The sequence below is a fragment of the Aethalodelphis obliquidens genome, unplaced genomic scaffold (assembly GCF_003676395.1).
Source record: "Aethalodelphis obliquidens isolate GAN/ISIS:26980383/991018 unplaced genomic scaffold, ASM367639v1 scaffold23, whole genome shotgun sequence".
In the NCBI taxonomy this organism is placed as follows: Eukaryota; Metazoa; Chordata; class Mammalia; order Artiodactyla; family Delphinidae; genus Aethalodelphis; species Aethalodelphis obliquidens.
Genome location: NW_020837967.1, coordinates 7,964,438 through 7,990,034, shown reverse-complemented (window position 1 = coordinate 7,990,034; position 25,597 = coordinate 7,964,438). Strand labels below are relative to the sequence as shown.

At 42.2% G+C, this 25,597-nt stretch overlaps 1 protein-coding gene across 1 annotated transcript in view; it reads left to right on the top strand.

Annotated features, from left to right (window-relative positions):
* The first annotated feature begins 1,439 nt into the window (after positions 1 to 1,439).
* The window catches only part of CCDC3 (coiled-coil domain containing 3), a 103,369-nt gene continuing 79,211 nt past the window's right edge, over positions 1,440 to 25,597 (top strand). Inside the window, exons 1-2 of the mRNA XM_027121646.1 lie at positions 1,440 to 2,039; positions 6,286 to 6,460. Coding sequence (XP_026977447.1) covers positions 1,666 to 2,039; positions 6,286 to 6,460 — 549 coding nt within the window. The 5' untranslated portion in view covers positions 1,440 to 1,665. The remainder of the gene's footprint in view (positions 2,040 to 6,285; positions 6,461 to 25,597) is intronic.

Sequence of the window (25,597 nt, the reverse complement as noted above, 5' to 3'; positions counted from 1 at the left end):
GTCCCACGCTGGCTGGATCTGTGCCCCAGAGTTGCCATTCAAAAACTTCCGTCACAAGAAGCACTGACGAATTTAGTTGTCTTAACCGAAGATTCAGGGATCACAGTAAGAAGATTTGGGATCATGGGAGGTGAGGCCCAGCCTTGGAATTTTCTCTCCTGCTTCTCTACGCTCCTTTCTCTTTACCTTTCCTTCCAGAATTCCCTAAGAACTCTTCCCTTCAGTACAGAGAAGAATTCAGCTGGATTCTAAGATTTACACGTGCAGATACCCTGGTTAATATGCTCGCAGAACAAAGAGCCTTCCATTTTAAGGCAGTTTTGCTTATAAATTTATTATAAATATATATTATATAATATGTATGACATGCATATATGTAAATTATATGCATGATATTATGTATTGCCTATATAAAATATTACATATTTATAAATAATATCCTCTTTTTTCTTCTTACTACATTAGGAACAATTAAGGCAATTTGGAGATAAAAGGAACTGCTGAGTTTAGGAATAAAGATTTAACTGTGGAGTTTGGGTCTCCTCACAGCCACTCATTGACTTGTGAAAAGCTGTTTGCAGTTTACTGCTGAATTTATTTCTCAGGTGAAGGGTATTCAGAATCTGAATGTAGGAATTATGTAAAACATGAAATCATGTAACTGTAGGAAAATCAGAGCAGTCTGGCTTTGGCTTTTCAAATCTTTAAGGCTTTCCTAAGAGCATTATTAAAAAAATAAGGGGGGCTTCCCTGGTGGCGCAGTGGTTGAGAGTCCACCTGCCGATGCAGGGGACACGGGTTCGTGCCCCCGTCCGGGAAGATCCCACATGCCGCGGAGCGGCTGGGCCTGTGAGCCATGGCCGCTGAGCCTGCGCGTCCAGAGCCTGTGCTCCGCAACGGGAGAGGCCACAACAGTGAGAGGCCCGCGTACCGCAAAAAAAATAAATAAATAAAATAAAATAATAAGGGGGGTGGGGAGAGAGAGAACGAATGAATCCAGAAAAGTTTGTTATATCACATTGAATTTCCTAGTTGACCTCTGCGATGGTAAAGTTAGATTTCTGTGTATTTGACTCTAAATGAACTACAGAAAGTGCAAAAACGTATACAGCCTAATGATGGCAATTGACAGCGATCATTCTAAGGACGCCACGTCTGGTACAGGCTTTGCGCCTGGAAAGCTTCGACCAGTCGGTCCGCGGGGCGCTGCAAGAGGGCTGGGCCGCCGCTCCCAGCACTGGCTTTTCCGCGGAGCCCGGCGCTCCCCAAACACCGCGCCTGGCCCGGGGCTACGGGTCCAGCGCCCGGCGTCTCCCGAGCTTCGCGCGCCCTTGGCCCGCGTCCCGCCTCCGCCCCTCCCACTGCCGTCCACGCCCCAGCCACTGGGGGCAGGAGGAGGCGGCGGTCGGCCCTCCCCGCGCCCTTTTTAAAGCGTCACGGGCTAGGGCCAGCCGGCTGATTTCTGGCGGCGGAGGGAGCGGCGCGCCGAGCGCCCAGGGCTGCGCTTCCCGGCCGGCGGGGCAGCGCCGTGGGCCGGCCGCTCCGGGTTCCCCGACGCCACCGGCGCCCCAGCTCCGCCCCGGGCCTCCCCGCCATGCGCACCGGCTAGTGCGCCTCGGGCGCAGCGCCCACCAGGCCGGTCCCGCCGCTCGCCCCGCTGCCGGCATGCTGCGCCCGCTACTGCTCGCCGCGCTCTGCCTGGCCGGCCGGCTGGGGACCTCCCGCAGCTGCCAGCTGCCCTCGGAGTGGAGACCCCTGAGTGAGGGCTGCCGCGCCGAGCTGGCCGAGATCATCGTGTATGCCAAGGTGCTGGCGCTGCACCAAGAGGTGCACGGCCTGTACAACTACCTGCCCTGGCAGTACGAGGCCGGCGAGGCGGGGCTCTTCTACTCGGCCGAGATCGAGATGCTGTGCGACCAGGCGTGGGGCAGCATGCTCGAGGTGCCCGCGGGCTCCAGGCTCAACCTCACCGGCCTGGGCTACTTCTCCTGTCACTCCCACACCGTGGTCCAGGATTACTCCTATTTCTTCTTCCTCAGGTGAGCCCGCCACCTCCCGCCCACACCACCCCCTCGGCCATCTGCGTGTGACCAACCGAGGTCACCTTTATTTGGAGCCGGATCAGTACCTCCCACGGGATCCTGGCCGTGCGTGCGATGTTAGATGATGCCTTGGGCTCCTTCCCGTACTCGACTCTTTCCTGCTCCTTCCGCCGTGTCTACAACATCCTGGGTACCTCTGGCTAAGACTTGGCAAAAGAGGGATGATTCCTCCGCTTAAAGGACAGAAGAGTGTTTCAGGCAAAAACTCTAAGTGGTTTCCAGCAACAAGTAGTCAGCCTATTCCAGGAGCAAAGGTTTATGCGGCGGGGGGGCTCCGGGGTGTGGGTGGGGAGACCCTGGTCACAGTGCTTTGAGGATATAAAGGTAAATCAGGCAGGAGCCCTCTCTGGTTGAGTTCCATGAAAGTTGGTTTGTGGTCCAGATGAAATGCTTGTGGATAAGAATTCAGGTGATGGCTTCGACTCAAGTTTGAAATAAAGAACAGGTGGAACCCTAATTTAGGTGGAACTCTAATATAGGTGAGACCCTATATTTTAAACTGGATTCGGTGGGAGTAGTTTGGGCTGGGCGGTGGTCAAAACAAAACCCCTTTGAAATCAGACTGTTGCTGGAATTCTGGCTCTGCTCTCCCTATGATTTTGAGCAAGTTACTGACCTTGTCCAGAACCTCAATAGCCTCACCTTCATAATGTGAGAAACAAGGCTGGTTGAGACTAAAACACAGTAACTCATGCAAAACACCTGGTTCAGGTTAGATGGGGAACGAATAGTTATTGTGCGCACCTGCTTAAATGCCAAGATGGGAATGGCGTGGAATGCAACCCAGCTGTTGTCCTCTTGTTTCACTCGTGTTAGCTCGTATCAGCTGCCAGCAGACCTCAATGCCAGGCTCTTCGAAATAGCAAAGGTTTATGGAGGAGGGACTTGGGGGGCGGTAAGGGCTCGGGGCGGGGTGTCACAGGGCTTTGAAGTTACAGAGGTGAATTAGGTAGGACGCCCTGTCTGATAGGAGATTCCTGGAACCCCGTGCAGTTCCATGAAAGTTGGTCTTGTGGTCACGATGAAATGCGTGTGGATAAGAATTCAGACGATGGGTTCAACTGAAGTTTGAAATAAAAAACAGCAGGTGGAACCCTAAATGCATTGGTCGTCTCCAGTTGAAGGAGAAGACTGATAACGTAAGATTCCATTTTGAGGTTCTGTATCTATCAAGATGGCGAGTGAATCCACGGCTGTGATGGGCCGTGGATTCACTCGCTACCTTGATCTTCAGGGGATCCAGAAGATCCAGTCTTCCCAGCCCCTGGAGTGGCAGTAAGGATATATGGAATGACCATGACCTTGGCCTGCAGACTCACTTTTAGCTCTCGAGATTTCATGTCACTGAGAAAGAAAACAGTAAGTTCCACAGAGGGCCGTCAGTAAGCTCATGTCAACACATGTTTTCCATATTGAAGCCAGAATAGCTAAGTTTAGAATACATGGCGTGCTTTGTGTTGGCTTGGGTGGTTTAGCTAGATTAAGCTGAGTTTTTTTTTTAATTGCTTGAGAAGTACAGTTTCTAAATGAAGTCAGCAAGGAGTGAGACAGTATCTTCTTGATACAGAGAAACTTCACATAGATTTTTTCATGCCTTTATTTAGGGAAAACACTGGGAACCCAGCTATAAAACTATTCAACAATAAAACTTTATTTTCCCAAGAAAAAAGAGCTGGGGCTTCCCTGGTGGCACAGTGGTTGAGAGTCCGCCTGCCGATGCAGGGGACACGGGTTCGTGCCCCCGTCCGAGAAGATCCCACATGCCGCAGAGCGGCTGGGTCCGTGAGCCATGGCCGCTGAGCCTGCGCGTCCGGAGCCTGTGCTCCGCAACGGGAGAGGCCCCAACAGTGAGAGGCCCGCGTACCGCAAAAAAAAAAAAAAAAAAAAGAAAGAAAGAAAAAAGAGCTGGAGTACTTGAGAAGACATTATTTTCTTTTCCGATTTTATAATGAAATACGGTTTTGTCTGCTGGCTCTGCGGTGGTCAGCCAACTCTTTCATCTTTTGCTCTGACATGTTTATAAAACGTTAGGGTAGAAATACAGAGTCAAATGGTAGTCTGACAGATTTCTATTTCTCAGGGCTGTGTTGCCCTGATGTGTGTTAACAACCGCATACAAATCATTCCTCTTCTGTTATTCTGGGACCCACTGAGAAGAGAACAGATTCTGGTCAGTGTCACAGGAGAAAGTGGCAGTGGAGACTCCCTGGTGACCTCTAAATGCCCCCTTTGGGCTGGAGGGTAACTCCCATCTCTCCTTTTCCTTTTCTTGACTTTATCTTGCCAACAGGTACTTTACGTGAGGCTCTGTAAAAACGTTAACTTTCATACTGTCCTCACTCTGTGCCAGATGCTTTACTTACTTTATAAAATGCAATCCTTACACCACCATTAAATAATAAGGCGCTGTTGTCACCCTCTTTTTATAGATTGTAAATTGAAGCTTAGAGAATTTAAGAAATTCACTTTGTGTCGGACAGGAGATAAGTAGCAATGGTAGGACTTGAATCCCGGCTCATTACAACTGGCTTTCCTTTCACCAAGAAACACTCTGAGAAGGAAGGCCACTGGGGAGACACAAATAGACAAACAGACACACGCGCACGCTCCCCCACTCCCCAACTTACGTTTTTTGAAAACCTTAAGAATAGACTCATGTGATGTGAGGCAGAGAAACAAAGTCACTTCTCTAATGAGAGCCATGGAAGACATTGTCGTATAATTGGCAGCTGTAGCTAAATCAGTGAAGTTAGAACGCACACTCACACCATGTACAAAAATAAACTCAAAATGGCTTAGAGACTTTGTGCCTTTATGAGACTTTCTCTCATAAACATAAGACATGACACCATAATATTAGAAGAGAGCATAGGCAAAACATTCCCTGACATAAACCGTGCCAATGTTTTCTTAGGTCAGTTTCCCAAGGCAATAGAAATAAAAACAAATATAAACAAACGGGATCTAATCAAAATCAAGCTTTTGCACAGCAAAAGAAACCATTAAAAAAAAAAAAAGAAAAGACAACCTATGGAATGGGAAAAAATATTTGTAAATGATGTGACAGACAAGGGCTTAATCTCCGAAATCTAAAAACAGCTCATACGACTCAACAAAAACCAACCCAATCAAAAAAATGGGCAGGACACCTTAACAGACATTTCTCCAAAGAAGACATGCAGATGGCCAGTAGGCACATGAAAAGATGCTGAGCGTCACTAATTATTAGAGAAAAGCAAATCAAAACTACAATGAGGTACCACCTCATGCCAGTCAGAATGGCCATCATTAAAATGTCTACAAATAACAAATGCTGGAGAATGTGTGGAGAGAAGGGAACCCTCCTACACTGTTGGTGGGAATGTAAGTTGGTACAGCTGCTATGAAAAACAGTATGAAGGTTCCTCAGAAAACTAAAATTAGAACTACTGTATGATCCAGCAATCCCACTCCTGGGCATATACATGGACAAGACTATAATTCAAAAAGATACATGCACCCCTATGTTCATAGCAGCGCTGTTCACAATAGCCAAGATGTAGAAACAACCTAAATGTCCATTGACAGATGAATGAGTAAAGAAGATGTGGTGTATATACAATGGAATACTACTCAGCCATAAAAAAGAACGAAATAATGCTATTTGCAGCAACATGAGTGTAACTAGAGATTATCATACTAATTGAAGTAAGTCAGAAAGAGAAAGACAAATACCATATGATATCACTTACATGTGGAATCTAAAATATGGGACAAGTGAATCTGTCCACAAACCAGAAACAGAGTCACAGATAAAGAGAATAGACTTCTTGTTGCCCAGGAGGACAGGGGGAAGGGAGAGGGATGGACTGAGTGTTTGGGGTTAGTAGATGCAAACTATTACACTTAGAATGGATAAACAACATGGTCCTACTGTATAGCACAGGGAACTATATCCAGTCTCCTTGGATAAACCATAATGGAAAAGAATATTTTTAAAAGTACATATACGTGTATAACTGAGTCACTTTGCTATACAGCAGAAATTAGCACAACATTGTAAATCAACAATACTTTAATTTAAAAAAAGACATTGTCATAAAATTGGCAACACTGTCACAGTCTTCTGCTGACTCTTGATTCAGGATGGTACACCCCATATGGACCCAGTCTACAGCTCTGCTTTTTTCCTTTTTTCCATTAGGATGGATGAAAATTATAACCTCTTGCCTCATGGAGTCAATTTCCAAGATGCCATCTTTCCAGACACTCAAGAGAACAGAAGGATGTTTTCCAGCCTTTTCCAGTTTTCAAACTGTTCCCAAGGGCAGCAGCTGGCAACTTTCTCCAGTGACTGGGAGGTCCAAGAAGACACTAGGGTAAGAATTGGCTGTACCCTGAGCTACAGAAAAATAATAGAAGAGCTACATCTTGTGTGCATTTTGTGACCAAGGGAGTCAAGAGTCCTCTTCCAAAAACCCAAACCAAAGAGTATTTTCCTCCCTTCCCTGCCAGCAGTTAACAAACACTGCTTATAAACTTTGGATTTCTGAGGCTTTACTGTTTGGCGTGGGGTTCCTCACAAAGTGAGGGAACAAGATGGAATGAAGGTTGGCACACTGTGCCTCAGTTTCCGCTTCTGTGAAATGGAAACAATAGTAGCAGCTACCTCGGAGGGCTGATGGGACATGATTTAACCAGGCAGGAAATGGAAATGTGTAAAGCCCTTAGCATAGTACTTAGCACGGTAAGTGCTCAATACACGCGAGCTATTATGACTACTACTGCTATTATTATCATTATTATTGATAGCATAGGGCTCTAAGGAATTTTCTAAGAGGAAAGAACAAGCCCTTAAGGAAATGGAATTAAATAGTTATCGTAGCTAACACTTCTATGATTCTTATCTATAGTTGCTAAGACGTAGAGGTACAGTGTGACCAAGGTAATTGTGGAATGTAAGGGTCGGGTAGTTTTGGGCATGAAAGTATAAAAGGGATCTTTCAATCTGAGGCAGTTGCCAGAGCTGTGGGGACATTTTGAGGATTGTCACTTTCCCAGAGCAGTGGCATTGCCACAATAGACCTGTGGTGATTGTGGGACCAGGTCAGGGGAGGTGGTGGCCCATGGCTCCCAGTCTCCCATCGGAGATGTTTTTAGGACCATGTGACAGACCACTGGAGAGAGTTCTGATGTGGGGATGTGGGTGTCCCCTGAAACAAGGACTTTCTTCATGGGTAAATTTGCACGTTAGGTGGCTTCCTTCTTTTGTCCTATCTGGGGTGGCCTTGGGGGATGTGACTTTCTCTTGTCTGGTGGATTGGCCCAGGGGAGCGGCCTTGTTTGCCCAAACCTCCTTACCTCTGCCCAGGGCTCCCTGGCACCTGGAGGCTTTCTTCATGTTCTTTGCCCAGAAACTGTTCTCATGAAGGGCAGGTGCATCCAACTAAGGAAAACTGTTGATTCTTCCTTAACATGACCAAGGGTTCCTTCCTTAGGCCTACTCTACTGACAGAGATCTAGACTCCTCTGACCCTTCCTCCATGGTTTGCCAGAATTTTCTGAGTGCTTGTCTTATATTTTGCTCCCAACATGGTTCCAAGAACCTGTTTGTTAGTTTGTTTTTCTGCTCTTCATCCGTGCCGGCACCCACCCTGCATTGAACTGGACCTACCAAGTATCAGCCTGAGAATCTCCAGCCTGGGTCAGTCCTTAGCATGTTCCGAATGAAATCCTTTTAGTCTTGGTCCTTTGGGTCTCCATCCTGTGAGAGTTTTGCTTAAACTACTAAATCCTTGGTAACAATAGATTTATTTCACGAGATCAGATGTTGTTCCAAAAATACCTTATAGTTTAGCCCCCAAACTCTTTAGCTACATAACTGATTAGCTCTGTGGTCACATAATGAAGCTATTAGCATTTCCCTGGAATTAGATTTTTCCATCATTAGAAAAAAGTAGAACAATAGGACCACGGAGAATTGTTTCAGTGTGAAGGCAGTCCTATTTCTGGTGGTCAGATGTTGATCTTGGGGAGAATTCCTTTTCCCTTTCATCACCCTAGTCTCTTAGACAACAAAGGGTGGGCGTGTGCATTTGCTCTAAGAGTCAGAAGCTTCTGGGGAGGAAAATTAATTGTTCCAGATTGCTGAGCTGCTGTGTAGCTGAAGGCGTTTATGGACCTTGTACTTTTCAACACCTTGGCTCTCTCCATTTTTATCCGTGGTCCATTTTGAAATGTACCACATTAGAGCTAAATTAAATTAGCTAGTTCATTTGAGAATTTAGGTTTAAACTAAAACTAAGTTGGCTTTCTGGTAAATGTTGTTAGCATTTACATTTTACAACGCTCCTTGAGAAATTTTTATGGCCTCTGGAGTGACTAAAGTAGCTGTGAATTGAAGATCTGAGAGTTAGATGAAGAGTTATTGACAATTACTTGCTCCTTTCTTCCAAAAAAGGCTAACAATTCTCTGCCTTTTCTGTCTGAAGGTGAGCATGCTATTTTCTCTCCTATGCAGGATAAACACATCCTATTACATCAGAAGCTATGTTTTTCCTAAGGTGGTGGGTTCTCAGTCTTAGGAGGGATCAGAGGAGCTGTGCAGGTCACCTTTTTACTCCAGTTAGACTCTTGCTAATCGGAACACATGAATCCTTCATTTGTTCTGAGACCTTTATGAATGGCCTTGGATGTCACACGTTAACGTGGCTTTCTTGTATTACGTGCCGTATCTCAGACGATGATAAATCCCGGAGGAACACGGAGTTCTTGTCCTTTCCACTGTTGCTGCTGCTCTTCTCTACGCCCCCAGTCAGCTTGAACGGTGGATCTAGGCTCTGGTTGTGAAGGGCACATCTCCTTCTTTTCTCTCCTAGTTCTCACTCACTCGGAGCATCACGTGAATCTGGGACTCTAGGGTCCATCTGGAGGTTAAGAAATGGAACCAGAGGAAAATCTTATGTAGGGAAACTTTTTGTGATGCGCACCCAGGGTGACCCGCAACTCATCCTCAGCAGCCAGATCCTCCCATTCTCTAGTTCCGTCCTCAAACGTTCCACCCATGCCTCAGACGGTAGAAACACAATCTTGCTCCTGTTTAGTGTCTCTCTGGTGCAGTATCATGGTGTTAATGGGACCGCGGGGGATGTCTTTGGCAAGTGAGAGCATCCATCCCATTTTCTGGCAGGGTTCTCTCCGCACCAGCCAAGAAGATTTTCCTTCTTCTCTTCCCTGCTGGGGGAGTGTAACAATCAAAACAGAAGTTGTCTGTTTTCCCCTCTCAGCAAGTCCTGTCCCCTAGGACCAACACCCAGACGGCTCCACACTGTTCTAGAATGTCATGGGAATGAAGTAAAATCTGTGAAAGACCTGCTGCCATCTTTCTTTTTTCCCATTTTGGAGTCAGGAAGGATGGTGGGGGAGTTGTCATCCTCCAAGCTGCATCAGAAGGAACGTCGACTTTTCATCAGGAGATTGAGATTGGCTCAGCCATTTCCAGAGGCGTGACTTAGGCAGGACCCTTAATTTCTCACAACCTCAGTTTTCTCATCTATAAAATGGGGCTAAAAACATATACACTGTCTCAGGTTGTTATAAGGACCTCATTAGAGCACATGTTTGAAAGCACTTTGTCAAGTATAAAGAGTGATGACTGTAAATTGGTAATTCGAAAGTAGGGCTTTAAAATTGAAAGGATATGTAGCTTTAAAAAAGCTTCCTGCTTCTTCCCAGGGCCGTGGCAGAGTGGTGGCAGCAGTGGTGACAGGGATATGTGTTGGAGATGGGAACAGTGATGGGGAAGCTGTCATGTGTGCTGTAATTCATTCAATAGAACTTATTGGGTTCCAGCCAGGGAGCACTTAAAAAAAATCGTTTACTGAATTATAATCCATGTTCATGTGGATTCCCAAATCTAAAAGTACAAAATGGTAGTCAGTAGAGTTTTTTTCTCCCACCTCTGACACCCATCCACCCAGTTCCCCCCTACCCTCCAAACAAGTAACCACGGTTAACAGTTTCTTGTGAACGTTCGATGAGTATTCTCATCCAACAAACAATTCAAACATGATTTATTGTTGTCTTTGACACCAGTGGCACTGCACTGTGCACACTTTGCTGTGCCCTGCTTTATTCATAAGTAGATCTTTAAAATCTTTCCATATCAATGCAGGTAAGTTGCTTTAAATTGCGGCATAGTATTCCATTGTATGAATGCCTCACTGTATATATTTAATCAAGTCCCCTGTCGATAGGTAGTTACGCTGTTTCCAATTCATTGATGTTACATAGAGCGCGGACATGTGTAACATTATACATACCTCATTTTGTGGGACTGTTGAGTCCAATCTTTTTTTTAAGATCTATTATTTACTTATTTATTTTATTTTATATATTTTTGGCTGCATCAGGTCTTAGTTGCGGCATGTGGATCTTCGTTGAGGCATGCGGGATCTTTTGTTATGGTGCGCGCGGGCTCTTCATTGTGGTGTGTGGGCTCTGTAGTTGTGGCGCAAAGGTTCCAGAGTGCGTGGGCTTTCTAGTTTGCAGCACGTGGGCTCTAGTTGAGGCGCACGAGCTCAGTAGTTATGGCATTCGGGCTTAGTTGCTCCGTGGCATGTGGGATCTTAGTTCCCTGACCAGGGATTGAACCTGCATCCCCTCCATTGTAAGGCAGATTCTTTACCATTGGACCACCAGGGAAGTCCCAAGTCCAAACGTTAGCAAATATTTATTGAGTGCCTACCGTGAGGCAGCTGCTGTGTTAGATACTAGAGTTTCAGTATTGAGCAAAATAGAAAGTTCCTGATCTCATGAAGTTTATAGTCTTAGTGTTGATGGTGGACACAATCAAAAGACCACGTTAATGACTTTATAATTTAAAATGGAAATCAATGCTCCAAGGAAAAGAAAGGAAATTATCAGGGTGTCTGATCTAGACTTAGGGGTAAAGAAAGCCTTTTCCACTGAATTGATAATGAGACTAAAATCTGATGGATGAGGAGGTATCTTAGTTAATGTTGGGGTAACTGGGAAATGAGAGCAATTCAGAGAGGGAGAAGAATCTGTGCAAAGGCTCTGTGGTAGCAGGGTCCATGGTGCCTTTGACGAAACCAAAGAAAGCTCCTGTGGCTGGAGGAAAGGGAGTGAGTGGGAAGAATGAGGCCAGAGCAGTAGGTGGGGTCAGACCATGCAGGGATTGATAGATCCTGGTGAGGATTGGGCTTTGTTCTACAGTAATGGGAAACCCTTGATGTTTTGAAAGCAAGGGGTGATGGGAACAAATTCACACACACACACACACACACACACACACACATACCAAAAAAAACCCACCCAAAGTGGCAGGAGTAGGGAACTGGATAGGAGGGGATCCAGGTGATATAGTAAGAACAGGTAGTGGTTGTTAGAAAGCTACCAGATAGGTGTTGGACCAGGGTGGAGGCAATGGGGGTGGAGCGATGTAGGCAAACTTGAGAGAGATTTAGGAAATAAAATCAGTAGATGTTCATGACGGTTTGGATTTGGGTGGTACAAGAGGTGGGAGGGTCAAAGATAACTCCTGTGTTCCTGGCTGCCTGCATGCCAGGACTAACACTGATAAATGGGGATAGGACAGGTGTGGTAGGGAATTCATGAGTCTAGGGTTGGACATGTTGAGTTGAGGTGCCCTTGAGCCATCCATGTGAGATCTTGAATGGGTGGTTGTGTCTGTAACTTTGGAGCTTTGAGAAGAGCTCTGAGTAGAAGATATACCTTTGTGTCTGATCGATAACTAGGTGTCAGCTGAAACTGGACACGGATGAGACTTCCATGGGAGAGGGCTTAGAGTAAGAGCAGAAGCCCTAGGGCAGGACTGAGTGGTGTAGAATGCTAACACTGGTGGAGAAGGAGCGGTCAGACCGGTACGAGGAAAACTAGGAGAGTCAACGGCACAGAATGTCTCCGGAAGGATAAGTGATCGACAGAACCAAAAGCTGTTGAGAAGTCAAGTAAGATGAAGTCAAGTAACCACTCAACTTTGGTGGCAGAGGTGAGGACAGTTCCATAGAGTGAGGGAGGAGAATCTAGGTTGTGGGGTGTGAGGAGAGAGTGGGACAAGAGGATATGGAGATGGTGGGAGTGGGCAACGCCTTCAGGACGTTTGGCTGTGGAGGGTTGAATACAGATGAGGCTGCAGGCGAAGGCGGCAGAACAGCTGGGTGGGGGTGGGGGCGGCCGTTGTATTTAAGGATGGCAGCCATCCAAAATAAATAAATAAAGATGGCAGCCATCCTGTTCAAAGCCTCTTGGTCCCTGTTTGCCTAGTCATCAGATGCTGTCTTCCCAAGTAGACTAAACTACTCGAGGGCAGGGATATCTGTTTTATTCACTATTGTATATTTGGTATGTTTTTATGGTGTCTTACACATTCGTTGAATGTATTATCTCTCATTCAGGGAGCTCTGAGGCCTTAGTAAGCAGAGGCCTCCTCTTTCTCCCTCTCTATTTCTATTTTCTAAATTACTATTTAAAATCCACATGTAGCAGAAGTTACTCTTTTTCATGTACCGTTATGTTTTGACAGATACACATGGTTGTATAATCACAACTACAACCACAATATAGAAAAGTTCCATCATTGCCAAAACCCTCCCCTGAGCTGCTGCCATATAGTCAGACCCTTCCCCAACCTCAACTCCTGGGAACCTCTGGTTGCTTCTCCAACTAGTTTTGCATTTTCCAGAAAGTCATGTGAATAGAATCATGTATGTTGCTTTTTTTTTTTTTTTTTAAGCTTAGCTTCTTTTATTTAGCACTTGAGATTTGTCTATGTTTTATGTATCTGTAGTTCACTCCTTTTTTATTGCTTAGGAATATTCTGTTATAGGGCTGTACCACAGTTTTATTCATCCATTCAGCAGTTAGAGATACTTAGGTTGTTTCCAGTTTTAGGCTACTGGAGCTGTTCTAAATAGAGATGTATGGTTTCTGTGTGAAAATAAATTTTTGTTTCTCTTGGATAAATACCTTGGATGGGTTTGCTGGACCATAAGGTAAGTGTATGTTTAAATTTATCAGAAAATGTGAAACTGTTTTCCGGGGTGAGTGTACCATTTTGCATTTGCATTAGCCCTGTATGAGATTTCCAGTTGTTCTGCATTCTCATCAGTACTAGGTATTGTCAGTTAAAAAAAAAAAAAGGATATTCTAATAGGTGTGTGGTGCTATCTCGTTGTGGGTTTAAAAAAAATTCTACATATAAGTGAGACCAAACAGTATTTGTCTTTTTCTGACTTATCTCACTAAACATGATGCTCTCAAGGTCCATCTGTATTGTCACAAGTGGCAGGATTTCCTTCTTTCTCATGGCTGAATAATATTCCATTTTATGTGTATATACCACATGTATCTTCATGCACTTGCTGATGGACACAGGTTGTTTCCATGTCTTGGCTATTGTGATTAATGATTCAATGAACATGGTACTGATTTCTTAAAGGTACTGATTTCATTTTCTTTGTGTATATACTCAGAAGAGACTTTGCTGGATGGTAGTTCTATTTTTCATTTTTTGAGGACCCTCCATTTGGACTGTTGCCCATAATGACTGCATCAATTTACCTTCCCACCAACAGTGTACAAGTGTTCCCTTTTCTCTATATCCTTGCTCACACATGTTATCTTTCATTTTTTGGACACTAGCCGTCGTGACAGGCATGAGGTGATATCCCGTTATGCCTTTGGTTTGCATTTCCCTGATGGTTAGTTGGCCATTTGTATGTCTGTTCAATTCCTTCAGCCATTTTTAAATCAGGTTGTTTGCTATTTACTTGTATGAGTTCCTTGTATATTTTGCACCAGATAGATGGTTTGCAAATTATTTTCTCCCAATCCATAGGTTGCCCTTTCATTTTATTGATTCCTTTGTTGTACAGAAACTTTTTATTTTGATACAATCCAATTTATCAATTTTTGCTTTTGTTGCCTGTGCTTTTGGGGTCCTATCTAGAAAATTATGGCCCACACCAATGTCAAGATTTTTTTTCTAGTTCCAGGTCTTACCTTTAAGTCTTTATTTTGAGTTAATTTTTGTATATGGTGTGAGATAAGGGTCCAATTTCATTCATCTGCATGTGAATCCAGTTTTCCCAACACACTGTATCTTTTTAAAATAAACTTATTTGTTTATTTTTGGCTACACTGGGTCTTCGTTGTGGCACGCGGGCCCTCTCTAGTTGAGGCGAGCGGGGGCTACTCTTTGTTGTGGTGCGCGGGCTTTTCATTATGGTGGCTTCTCTTGTTGCGGAGCACAGGCTCTAGGCACGTGGGCTTTAGTAGTTGTGGTGCATGGGCTCAGTAGTTGTGGTTCGCAGGCTCTAGAGCGCAGGCTCAGTAGTTATGGTGCACGGGCTTAGTTGCTCCGCAGCACATGCAATCTTCCTGAACCAGGGCTTGAACCCATGTCTCCTGCATTGGCAGGCAGATTCTTAACCACTGCGCCACCAGGGAAGCCCCACAGTGTATTAAAGAAACTATTCTTCCCCCTTGTGTGTCCTTGGCATCTTTCCTGAAGACTAGTTGACTGTACATGTGTGGATTTCTTTCTGGGCTCTCAATTCTATTCCACTGGTCTGTTTTTATGCCTGTATCATACTGTTTTAATTACTGTAGCTTTGTAATATGATTTGAAATCAGCAACCATGATGCCTCCAGCTTGTTCTTTTTTCAAGATGGCTTTGACTATTCAAGATCTTTTGTAGTTCTACACAAATTTTAGAATTGTTTTTTCCATTTCTGTGAAAAATGCCATTGAAATTTTGATAATGATGGCTTTGAATCTCTACATCACTTTGGGTAATATGGGCATTTTAGCAATATTAATTCTTCCAATCCATGAATATGGGATACCTCTCTATTGATTTTTTTTGTCTTTCTGTCATCAATCTTATAAAGTTTTCAGTGCATAGATCTTTCACTTCCTTGGTTAAATTTATTCCTAGGTATTTTGTTCTTTTTGGTGCTATCATATATAGGATTGTTTTCCTCATTTCCTTTTCAGATTGTTGTTGGTGTAAAGAAATACAACTGCTTTTTTTGGCATATGTTGATTTTGTATCCTGCAGCTTTACTGGATTCATACATTCTAATTCTTGTGTGTGTGGAGTCTTCAGGGTTTTCTACATATAGAATCATGACATCTGCAAACAGAGATAATTTTACTTCCTTTGTTTCAATTTAGATGCCTTTTATGTCTTTTCTTGCTAGTACTTCCAGCATTATGTTTAATAGAATTGGCAAGAGTAGGAAAAGCTTTACATTTTCCCCATTGATTATGATGTTAGCCATGGGCTTTTCATAAATGGCCTGTATTGCGTTGTATAAATTTCTTTTATACTTATTTTATTGAGAGTTTTTGTCACGAATGGGTGTTGAACTTTGTCAAGTGCTTTTTCTGCTTACTGAGATGATCATGTGTTTCAAATTGTTCATTTTGTTAATGTGCTGTATTACCTTGATTTGCATATGTTAAACCAACCTTCCATCCCAGGGATAAATATCATTTGGTTGTGGTGTATAAACTTTTTGATACATTGTTGATTTCAGTGTGCTAGTATTTTATTGAAGATTTTTGCATCTACGTGCATCAGAGATATTGGTCAGTAGTTTTCTATTCTTGCAGTGTCTTTGTCTAGCTATGATATAAGGTGAGGCTGCTGTCATAAAATGAGTTTGGAAGTATTCCCTCTCCTATTTTTTGGATGAGTTTAAGAAGGATTGGTGTTAATTCTTCTTTGAATGTTGGTAGAATTCAGCTTTGAATCCATTTGGTCCTAGGCTCTTTGCTTTTGGGAGTCTTTTTATTACTGTTTGAATCTCCTTATTTGTTACTGGTGTGTTTAATTTTTCTGTTTCTTCTTGTTTCAGTATTGACAGGTTGTATGTTTCTCAGAATTTATCTATTTCTTTTAGGTTTTCCAATTTGTTCACATAATTGTTCATAAATAGTCCCTAATGATCATTCTTACTTCTGAGGTATCTACTGTAATGTTGCTTTCATTTCTGTATTTATTTCAGTCTCCTCTCTTTCCTTCTTAGTTTAGGTAAGGGTTTATTGATTTTATTTATTTCTTTCAAAAAATCAACTTTTAGTTCTTTTCTGTTATTTTCTAGTCTCTATTTGATTTATTTCTTCTCTGTTCTTTATTATTTTCTTCCTCTGATAACTTTGGGTTTAGTTCTTCTGTAGTTCCTTGAGGTGTAAATTTAGGTTCTTTATTAGAGATCTTCTTTTATAATATAGGCATTTATCACTATAAACTTTTCTCTTAGTACAGCTTTTACTGCATCCCATAAGTTTTGGTATGTTGTGTTTTCATTTTCATTTGTTTCAAGATTTAAAAAAATTCCCTTTGATCCATTGGTTATTCTAGTGTGTGTTGTTTAATTTCGGTGTATTTGTGAATTTCCCTCTTTTCCTTCTATTATTGATTATTCCATTGTGTTCAGAAAAGACTCTTGGTATACTTTTAATCTTTTTAAATTTGTTAACACTTGTTTGTTACTTAACATGTGGTGTAACATGTGATATATCCTGGAGCATATCTGTGTGCGCTTGAAAAGAATGTGTACTCTCCTGCTGTTGGGTGAAAAGTTTTCTATATGTCTGTTAGGTCCTTTTGGTCTATACTGTTGTTCAAGTCCACTCTTAATTGATTCTGCATCTAAATGTTACCTCCATTATGAAAGTGGGTTACTGAAGTCTTCTACTATTATTGTATTCTATCACTTTCTCCTTTGGATTTGTCAATATTTTATATACTTAGGTGTTCTCACATTGAGTGCATATATATTTACAATTATTATATCTTCCTATTGAACTGACCACTTTATGATTATGTACTGACCTTTATCTCTAGAGACAGTTTTTAAAACCTACTTTGTCTGATATTAGGATAGTCACTCCTACTTTCTTTTGGTTATCTTTCACATGGAATATCCTTTTCCATTCCTTCACCTTCAGTCAATGTGCCTTTGAATCTAAAGTGAGTTTCTTCTAGATACAATACAATTGTTTCTTTTCTTAAAAATAAATTTATTTTTTTATTTTTGGCTGTGTTGGGTCTTCATTGCTGCATGCAGGCTTTCTCTCGTTGCGGCGAGCGGGGGTTACTCTTCGTTGAGGTGCGTGGGCTTCTCATTGCGATGGCTTCTCTTGTTGCGGAGCATGGGATTTAGGTGCACGGGCTTCAGTAGTTGTGGTGTGAGGGCTCTGTAGTTGTGGCTTGCGAGAGCTAGAGCACAGGCTCAGTAGTTGTGGCACACGGGCTTAGTTGTCTGCAGCATTGGGATCTTCCTGGAACAGGGCTTGAACCCGTATCCCCTGCATTGGCAGGCGGATTCTCAACCACTGCGCCACCAAGGAAGTCCCAATACAATTATATCTTAATTTTTGTATGTATTTGGCTATCCCATGTCTTCTTATTGGGGAGTTTAGTCCATTTACATTTAAAGTGATTATTGATAAGGATTTACTATTGGCATTTTGTTCACTGTTTTTTGTTTGTCTTATAGTTCCTTTTCCCATGTTTTTCTCTCTTGCTGTCTTCAGTGTTTTGTGCTGTGTTTTATTTTGTATGGATAGGTTTTGATTCCTTTGTCTTTTTTTTAACATCTTTATTGGAGTATAATTGCTTTACAATGGTGTGTTAGTTTCTGCTGTATAACAAAGTGAATCAGCTACACATATACATACATTCCCATATCTCCTCCCTCTTGCATCTCCCTCCTACCCTCCCTATCCCACCCCTCTAGGTGGACACAAAGCACCGAGCTGATCTCCCGGTGCTATGCGGCTGCTTCCCACTAGCTCTCTGTTTTACATTTGGTAGTGTATATATGTGAATGCCACTCTCTCACTGCATCCCAGTTTACCCTTCCTTGCCCTGTATCCTCAGGTCCATTCTCTATGTCTGCGTCTTTATTCCTGTCCTGCCCCTAGGTTCTTCAGAACCCTTTTTTTTTTTTTTTTTTAGATTCCATATATATGTGTTAGCATAGGTTATTTGTTTTTCTCTTTCTGACTTGCTTCACTCTGTATGACAGTCTCTAGGTCCATCCACCTCACTACAAATAACTCAATTTCATTTCCTTTCATGGCTGAGTAATACTCCATTGTATATATGTGCCACATCTTCTTTATCCATTCATCTGTTGATGGACACTTAGGTTGCTTCCATGTCTTGGCTACTGTAAATAGAGCTGCAGTGAACATTGTAGTACATGACTCTTTTTGAGTTACAGTTTTCTCAGGGTATATGCCCAGTAGTGGGATTGCTGGGTTGTATGGTAGTTCCATTTTTAGTTTTTTGAGGAACCTCCATACTGTTCTCCATAGTGGCTGTATCAGTCTACATTCCCACCAACAGTGCAAGAAGGTTCCCTTTTCTCCACACTCTCTCCAGCATTTATTGTTTCTAGATTTTTTGATGATGGCCATTCTGACCCGTGTGAGGTGATACCTCATTGTAGTTTTGGTTTGCATTTCTCTAATGATTAGTGATGTTGAGCATCCTTTCATGTGTTTGTTGGCAGTCTGTATATCTTCTTTGGAGAAATGTCTGTTTAGGCCTTCTGCCCATTTTTGGATTGTTTGTTTGTTTTTTTGATATTGAGCTGCATGAGCTGCTTGTAAATTTTGGAGATTAATCCTTTGTCAGTTGCTTCATTTCCAAATATTTTCTCCCATTCTGAGGGTTGTCTTTTCGTCTTACTTATGGTTTACTTTGCTGTGCAAAAGCTTTTAAGTTTCATTAGGTTCCATTTGTTTATTTTTCTTTTTATTTCCATTTCTCTAAGAGGTGAGTCAAAAAGGGTCTTGCGGGCTTCCCTGGTGGCGCAGTGGTTGAGAGTCCGCCTGCTGTTGCAGGGGACACGGGTTCGTGCCCCAGTCCGGGAAGATCCCACATGCTGCAGAGCGGCTGGGCCCATGAGCCATGGCCGCTGAGCCTGCGCGTCTGGAGCCTGTGCTCCGCAACGGGAGAGGCCACAATAGTGAGAGGCCCGCGTAATGCAAAAAAAAAAAAAAAAGGGTCTTCCTGTGATTTATGTCATAGAGTGTTCTGCCTATGTTTTCCTCTAAGAGTTTTAGAGTGTCTGGCCTTACATTTAGGTCTTTAATCCATTTTGAGTTTACTTTTGTGTATGGTGTTAGGGAGTGTTCTAATTTCATTCTTTTACATGTAGCTGTCCAGTTTTCCCAGCACCACTTATTGAAGAGGCTGTCTTTTCTCCATTATATTCTTGACTCTTTTATCAAAGATAAGGTGACCATATGTGTGTGGGTTTATCTCTGAGCTTTCTATCCTGTTCCATTGATCTATATTTCTGTTTTGGTGCCAGTACCACATAGTCTTGATTACTGTAGCTTTGTAGTCTAGTCTGAAGTCAGGGAGCCTGATTCCTCCAGCTCTGTTTTTCTTTCTGAAGATTGCTTTGGCTATTCGGGGTCTTTTGTGTTTCCATACACATTGTGCAGTCTCTTTGTTCTAGTTCTGTAAAAAATGCCATTGGTAGTTTGATAGAGATTGCATTGAATCTGTAGATTGCTTTTGGTAGTATAGTCATTTTCACACTGTTGATTCTTCCAGTTCAAGAACATGGTATATCTCTCCATCTGTTTGTATCATCTTTAATTTCTTTCCTCAGTGTCTTATAGTTTTCTGCATACAGGTCTTTTGTCTCCTTAGGTAGGTTTATTCCTGGGTATTTTATTCCTTTTGTTGCAGTGATAAATGGGAGTCTTTCCTTAATTTTTCTTTCAGATCTTTCATCATTAGTGTATAGGAATGCAAAGGATTTCTGTGCATTAATTTTGTATCCTGCTACTTTACGAGATTCATTGATTAGCTTCAGTAGTTTTCTGGTAGCATCTTTAGGATTCTCTATGTATAGTATCATGTCATCTGCAAACAGTGACAGTTTTACTTCTTCTTTTCTGATTTGGATTCCTTTTATTTCTTTTTCTTCTCCGATTGCTGTGGCTAAAACTTCCAAAACTATGTTGAATAATAGTAGTGAGAGTGGGCAACCTTGTCTTTTTCCTGATCTTAGTGGAAATGTCTTTCTTTTTTCTTTTGTATAACTTCTATACATATTTTCTTTGTGGTTACTAAGGACTTAAGTAATATATCGTGCATCGAATAGTTATGACATTCTGTTTTAAGCTGACAACTACTTTACTTCACTTGCATACAAGAAATCTTGTCTTTTCCCTCTCCTCCCCACCACATTATATATTCTTGATGTCACAGTTTACTTTGACCTTTATATATTTGTTAACATTCAGTTTTAGTTGTTTCTAATACTTTTGTCTTTTATAGTATATAGTAATAAAATATTGTTTTTGTCTCTATATTTACCTTTAGCAACTAGTTTCACACTTTCTTATGCTCTCATATTTCTAATTAGTGTCTTTCATTTCAACTTGAACTACCTTTAGCATGTCTTATAAAGCAGGTGGTAAAGTTTCTTAGCCTTTGTCTGAGGAAGTCTTTATCTCTCCTTTGTTTTTTTATTGGAGTATAATTGCTTTACAATGTTGTGTTATTTTCTGCTGTACAAGGAAGTGAATCAGCTATAAGTATACCTATATCCCCTCCCTCTCGGACCTCCCTCCCACTCCCCCCATCCCACCCAGTTAGCTTGTCATAGAGTGCCGAGCTGAGCTTCCTGTGCTTTATAGCTTGTTCCCACTAGCTATCTGTTTTATGCATGATAGTGTATATGTGTCAATCCTAATCTTTCAGTTCGTCTCACCCTCCCCTTCTCCCACTGTCTCCACATGTCCGTTCTGTACGTCTGTGTCTCTGTTCTTGCCCTGCAAATAGGTTCATCTCTACCACTTTTCTAGATTCCACATATATGTGTTAATGTACAATATTTGTTTTTCTCTTTCTGGCTTACTTCACTCTGTATGACAGTCTCTAAGTCCATCCACATCTCTACAAATGACCCAATTTCATTCCTTTTTATGGCTGAGTAATATTCCATTGTGTATATGTACCACATCTTCTTTATCCATTCATCTGTCGATGGACATTTAGGTTGTTTCTACGTCCTGGCTATTGTAAATAGTGCTGCAATGAACATTGGGGTACATGTGACCTTTTGAATTATGGTTTTCTCAGGGTATATGCCCAGTAGTGGGATTGCTGGGTCGTATGGTAGTTCTTTTTTTAGGGAACCTCCATACTGTTCTCCACAGTGGCTATATCAATTACATTCCCTTTGTTCCCCTCTCCGCCCCTTTTTTTCCCCTTTGTTTTTGAAGGACAATTTTGACAGAATAGTGTTCTTGGTTGGCAATTCTTTTTCTTTCAATATTTTAAATATATATATCATTCTACTCCTTTTGCCTGGCAAGATTTATGATGAAAAATCCTCTGATAGTCTTATTGGAGTGGGTATGGGGTTCCCTTCTATGTAACTAGTTGCTTTTCTCTTGCTGCTTTCAAAACTCTCTTTGTCTTTAACTTTTGAGCCACCCTTATATTCTCATGATAAATCCCATTTTTTATATATTGATGGATTTAATCTGCTAATATTTTGTTGAGGATTTTATACATGTATGTTCATGAGGAATATTGGCCTGTAGTTTTCTTATAATAAAAAAAGGAGCACCAGGATAATATTGGCCTCACAAAATGAGTTGGGAAGTATTCTTTCCTCCTCTGTTTTTTGGATGAGATTGTGTAGAATTGGTATTTTTTTCCATTAAATGTTTGTATATTAGCTTTCTATGGAAAACAGTATACCACATAATGGGTAGCTTAAACAACGGAAATTTATTCTCTCTCAGTTCTGGAGTCCAGCATTCCGAGATCCGTGTGCTGGCAGGGTTGGGTTCCTCTGAGGTGTCTGTGGCTTGCACATGGCCTCCCTCTTGCTGCCTATCCACAGGGTCCCCGCTCTGTGTGTCAACATCCTTAGAGGCTCTCCATTTGTCCTAATCTCCCCTTCTTATAAGGACACCAGTCAGGTTGGATTAGGGCCCACCCTAACAGGCTCATTTTAACTTAATGACTGCTTTAAAGGCCCTGTCTCCAAATACAGTCACATTCTGAGGTACTGGGGTTAGGGCTTCAATATATGAATTTTGGAGGGACACAATTCAGTCCATAACAGTTTCGTAAAGTTTATCAGTAAATAATCTGTGCCTGGAGTCTTCTTTTGTTGGATGGTTTTAAACTACTCATTCAATTTCTTTAATAGATAGGACTCTTTAGGGTGTCTGTTCTTCTTGTGCTACCGCGGCAATGCAGATCTGAGACTGGGGTTGGTGTAGTGCGAGGCCGGGTGAGGAAAGAAAAGAAAAAGAGAAGAAAACCAGGGACTTCCCCCTTACTGTGTAGTACACTGGGGCTCCTTTACTTGATGTTCTAGATAGAAATAGGAGATTTCTCCTAGAGTTTTTGCTGCATAGTTCAATGATTCTGCCCCCTTTGATTCAGGTCCCATAGCCTCTAGTTGTTTAGTTTTCAGAGTCTTCAGGTAGTTGCTTTGTGTATTATGTGCAGAGATTTTGACATCAGTAGGACTCATAGGCTACATGCAGTTTCCTTCATCTTGACTGCTATTGGAAGCTGATGTTCCTATTTGACTGGGCCCATCAAGAACATCTGGTCAGTCTTGCATAGGACATACTGCAGGGGGGGGAAAGAACAGTATTTATTTCTTGATGATCAAAAGCAAATAGGAATGGGAAAGAGGATCTGTCATTTTTTTTTTAAACATCTTTATTGGAGTATAATTGCTTTACAATGGTGTATTAGTTTCTGCTTTATAACAAAGTGAATCAGTTATACATATACATATGTTCCCATATCTCTTCCCTCTTGCGTCTCCCTCCCACCCTCCCTATCCCACCCCTCTAGGTGGTCACAAAGCACCGAGCTGAACTCCGTGTGCTATGCGGCTGCTTCCCACTAGCTATCTATTTTACGTTTGGTAGTGTATATATGTCCATGCCACTCTCTGGATCTGTAGTTTTTAAAGTGAAATTCGAGCCCAAATGGGTCAAGAAAATCATAATTCAGTTCATCCAAATCTTTCATAAAGCCCTAGAAGTATTTGATTTAAAATGTCCCTGGAACTTTGCTTAGGCAGTCTAGGTTACCACACTATTTGTTCAAGAACAAAGATATGCCTTAGGGATGGAGGAGTATAAAGTCAGTTTAACAAGTATTTGTGACTTGTTAAGTGTAAGTTAAGTACTTTTTCTGTATTTAGTCGTCTTTGATACCTCATCAAAACTCAAAAAGTGATAGTTTCTTAAAAGTTAGTTACAGTGCAGAATCAGAAACCTTATCAATGAACTTTTTGTATTCCTACATGAAAATCCAATAGTCTTTCTTGTGCTTTGAATGGGTTTTTTTAATCCATGCATGATTTTTGTAACATGATGAATTGACCATGTGAAAAATACTCGTTCGGAGTTATACAGATGTTGAAAACATTGAGACTTTTAATTATACAATATTAAAAACCCCTTTTCATCATTATCACCATTGATCTCATCAGGAAAGTCTTGAAGCAATGGAAAAATGTCAAGCATGCAGTGGCAAGTTTTCTGAAATTCTAATTTTTGCGTGAAAGCTCAAATTTTATCAGTGGCAGCAAATACTGCTAGTTTTCCTTGAAGTGAGAGGCTTATTTATTCATTTTCAAGAAAATGTCTATCAAATACTCAAATCCATAGTTTTTCTGTCATTCATCCTTTCAAGTAAAAATAGTCTTTCACAAAGAAAGCCACTAGTTCAACTCAGAACTCAGTCACCTAAGTACTCTTCCTTGAGACAACCACTGTACTTTGATAAGCAGCAGAAGTGCTTTCTGTGCTTCTGAATTTCTTCAGAATATTAAAAACGTGTGTACTCAAGGGCCAGGATTTAATTAATGGTTTTTACTGCTTCATCAAGGACGTTCTTTTTTAAGACTTTCTGATGTGGACCATTTTTAAAGTCTTTATTGAATTTGTTACAATATTGCTTCTGTTTTATGCGTTTTTTTTTTTTTTTTTTTTTTTTTTTTTTTGTGGTATGCGGGCTTCTCACTGCCGTGGCCTCTCCCACTGCGGAGCACAGGCTCCGGACACACAGGCCCAGCAGCCACGGCTCAAAGGCCCAGCCGCTCCGCGGCATGTGGGATCCTCCCAGACCGGGGCATGAACCCACGTCCCCTGCATCGGCAGGCGGACTCTCAACCACCGCGCCACAAGGGAAGCCCTGTTTTATGTTTTGGTTTTTTGGCCCTGAGGCATGTGGGATCTTGGCTCTGCGACCAGGGATCAAATCTTCCCCTGCATTGAAAGGTGAAGTCTTAACCACTGGACTGCCAGGGAAGTCCCATCATCAAGGACATTCTTAAACTGCCTTTTTCTTTTCTGCCCACACAAGGCACTGAAAAATATAATGCCTCTTCGTGTCATTTGGTCTGCTGCCTTGATTTGCACTAGGTGCCAGCAGTTTTACTCACCTTTGCTTTTGCACCAACAGTGCAAATGTCAGCACAGTGAACAAGACATCTTAGTATTGTTCTGAAAATAGTTTTGATTTCATGGGCTCCCCTGAAGGATCTCTGGATCCCCCAGGAATCTGCAGACTTGGAGAACCACTGCTCTAGACCAGCTAGGTGAATGGCAAACTAGGAGGTGTTACCTGAACTGAGTGTGGATGGGGGACACTTCACATTCTGAGCTGGGAAGGGGGGATGTGTGACCTCGCAAAGGGGCCCAGAATTTCAGAAGGCCTGGAGTCAACATGGAGCTTGGAATGGTTTCAGCATTTCAGCTTGGAATGGGCTTCTGGCAGTGAGAGTAGTGGGAGTTGCATAGACCAGATTGTGGAGGGTGATGGATACCTATGAGAAGAATTCAGGGCCTGGGATTCAGCAGATGTGGATTCTAATATGGTCTGTGCCCACTGACTAATGTTAATCTTGGGCAAATCCATTTACTTTGATGGATGTTTATGCTTAACACGTAATTAATATATGCTCAATAGGTATCTTGTTCATTGAAATTAAATAATTTCATCTCTGGAAAACGAAGGGGTTATATTTTATTTCTCTGAGGGTTCTGTAAACACTGAACGTGATTCTGTTCTTATCACAGTGGAGTCAATTGAAACTCAGACAAACTGAGGAATGTGGGTGGACAGTGATGGAGCCGGAAGTGGGATCAGGGTCTCCCGGCTTCAAGTTCATGCTATTTATGTTCTCCATCCTGCCTGCTCCCTGGTCTCCTGCCTCCCAAAGCTGAGAGATTTTCTTCTCATAGACTGTTACTTCCCTGACTCACTTCCTACTTGCTATCCTTCCTTTATGCAGCTGGTCTGGTTTTGTCCTTTGATTATGCCGTTAGTGCACACTTTTTTGTGTGTGTGTGTGTGACACTTATCACAAATACAATGGTTTATGAAAATACTGGTTCACTATTCACGTCCCCCAACCGGGGTATAAACTCCTTTTTACTGGTT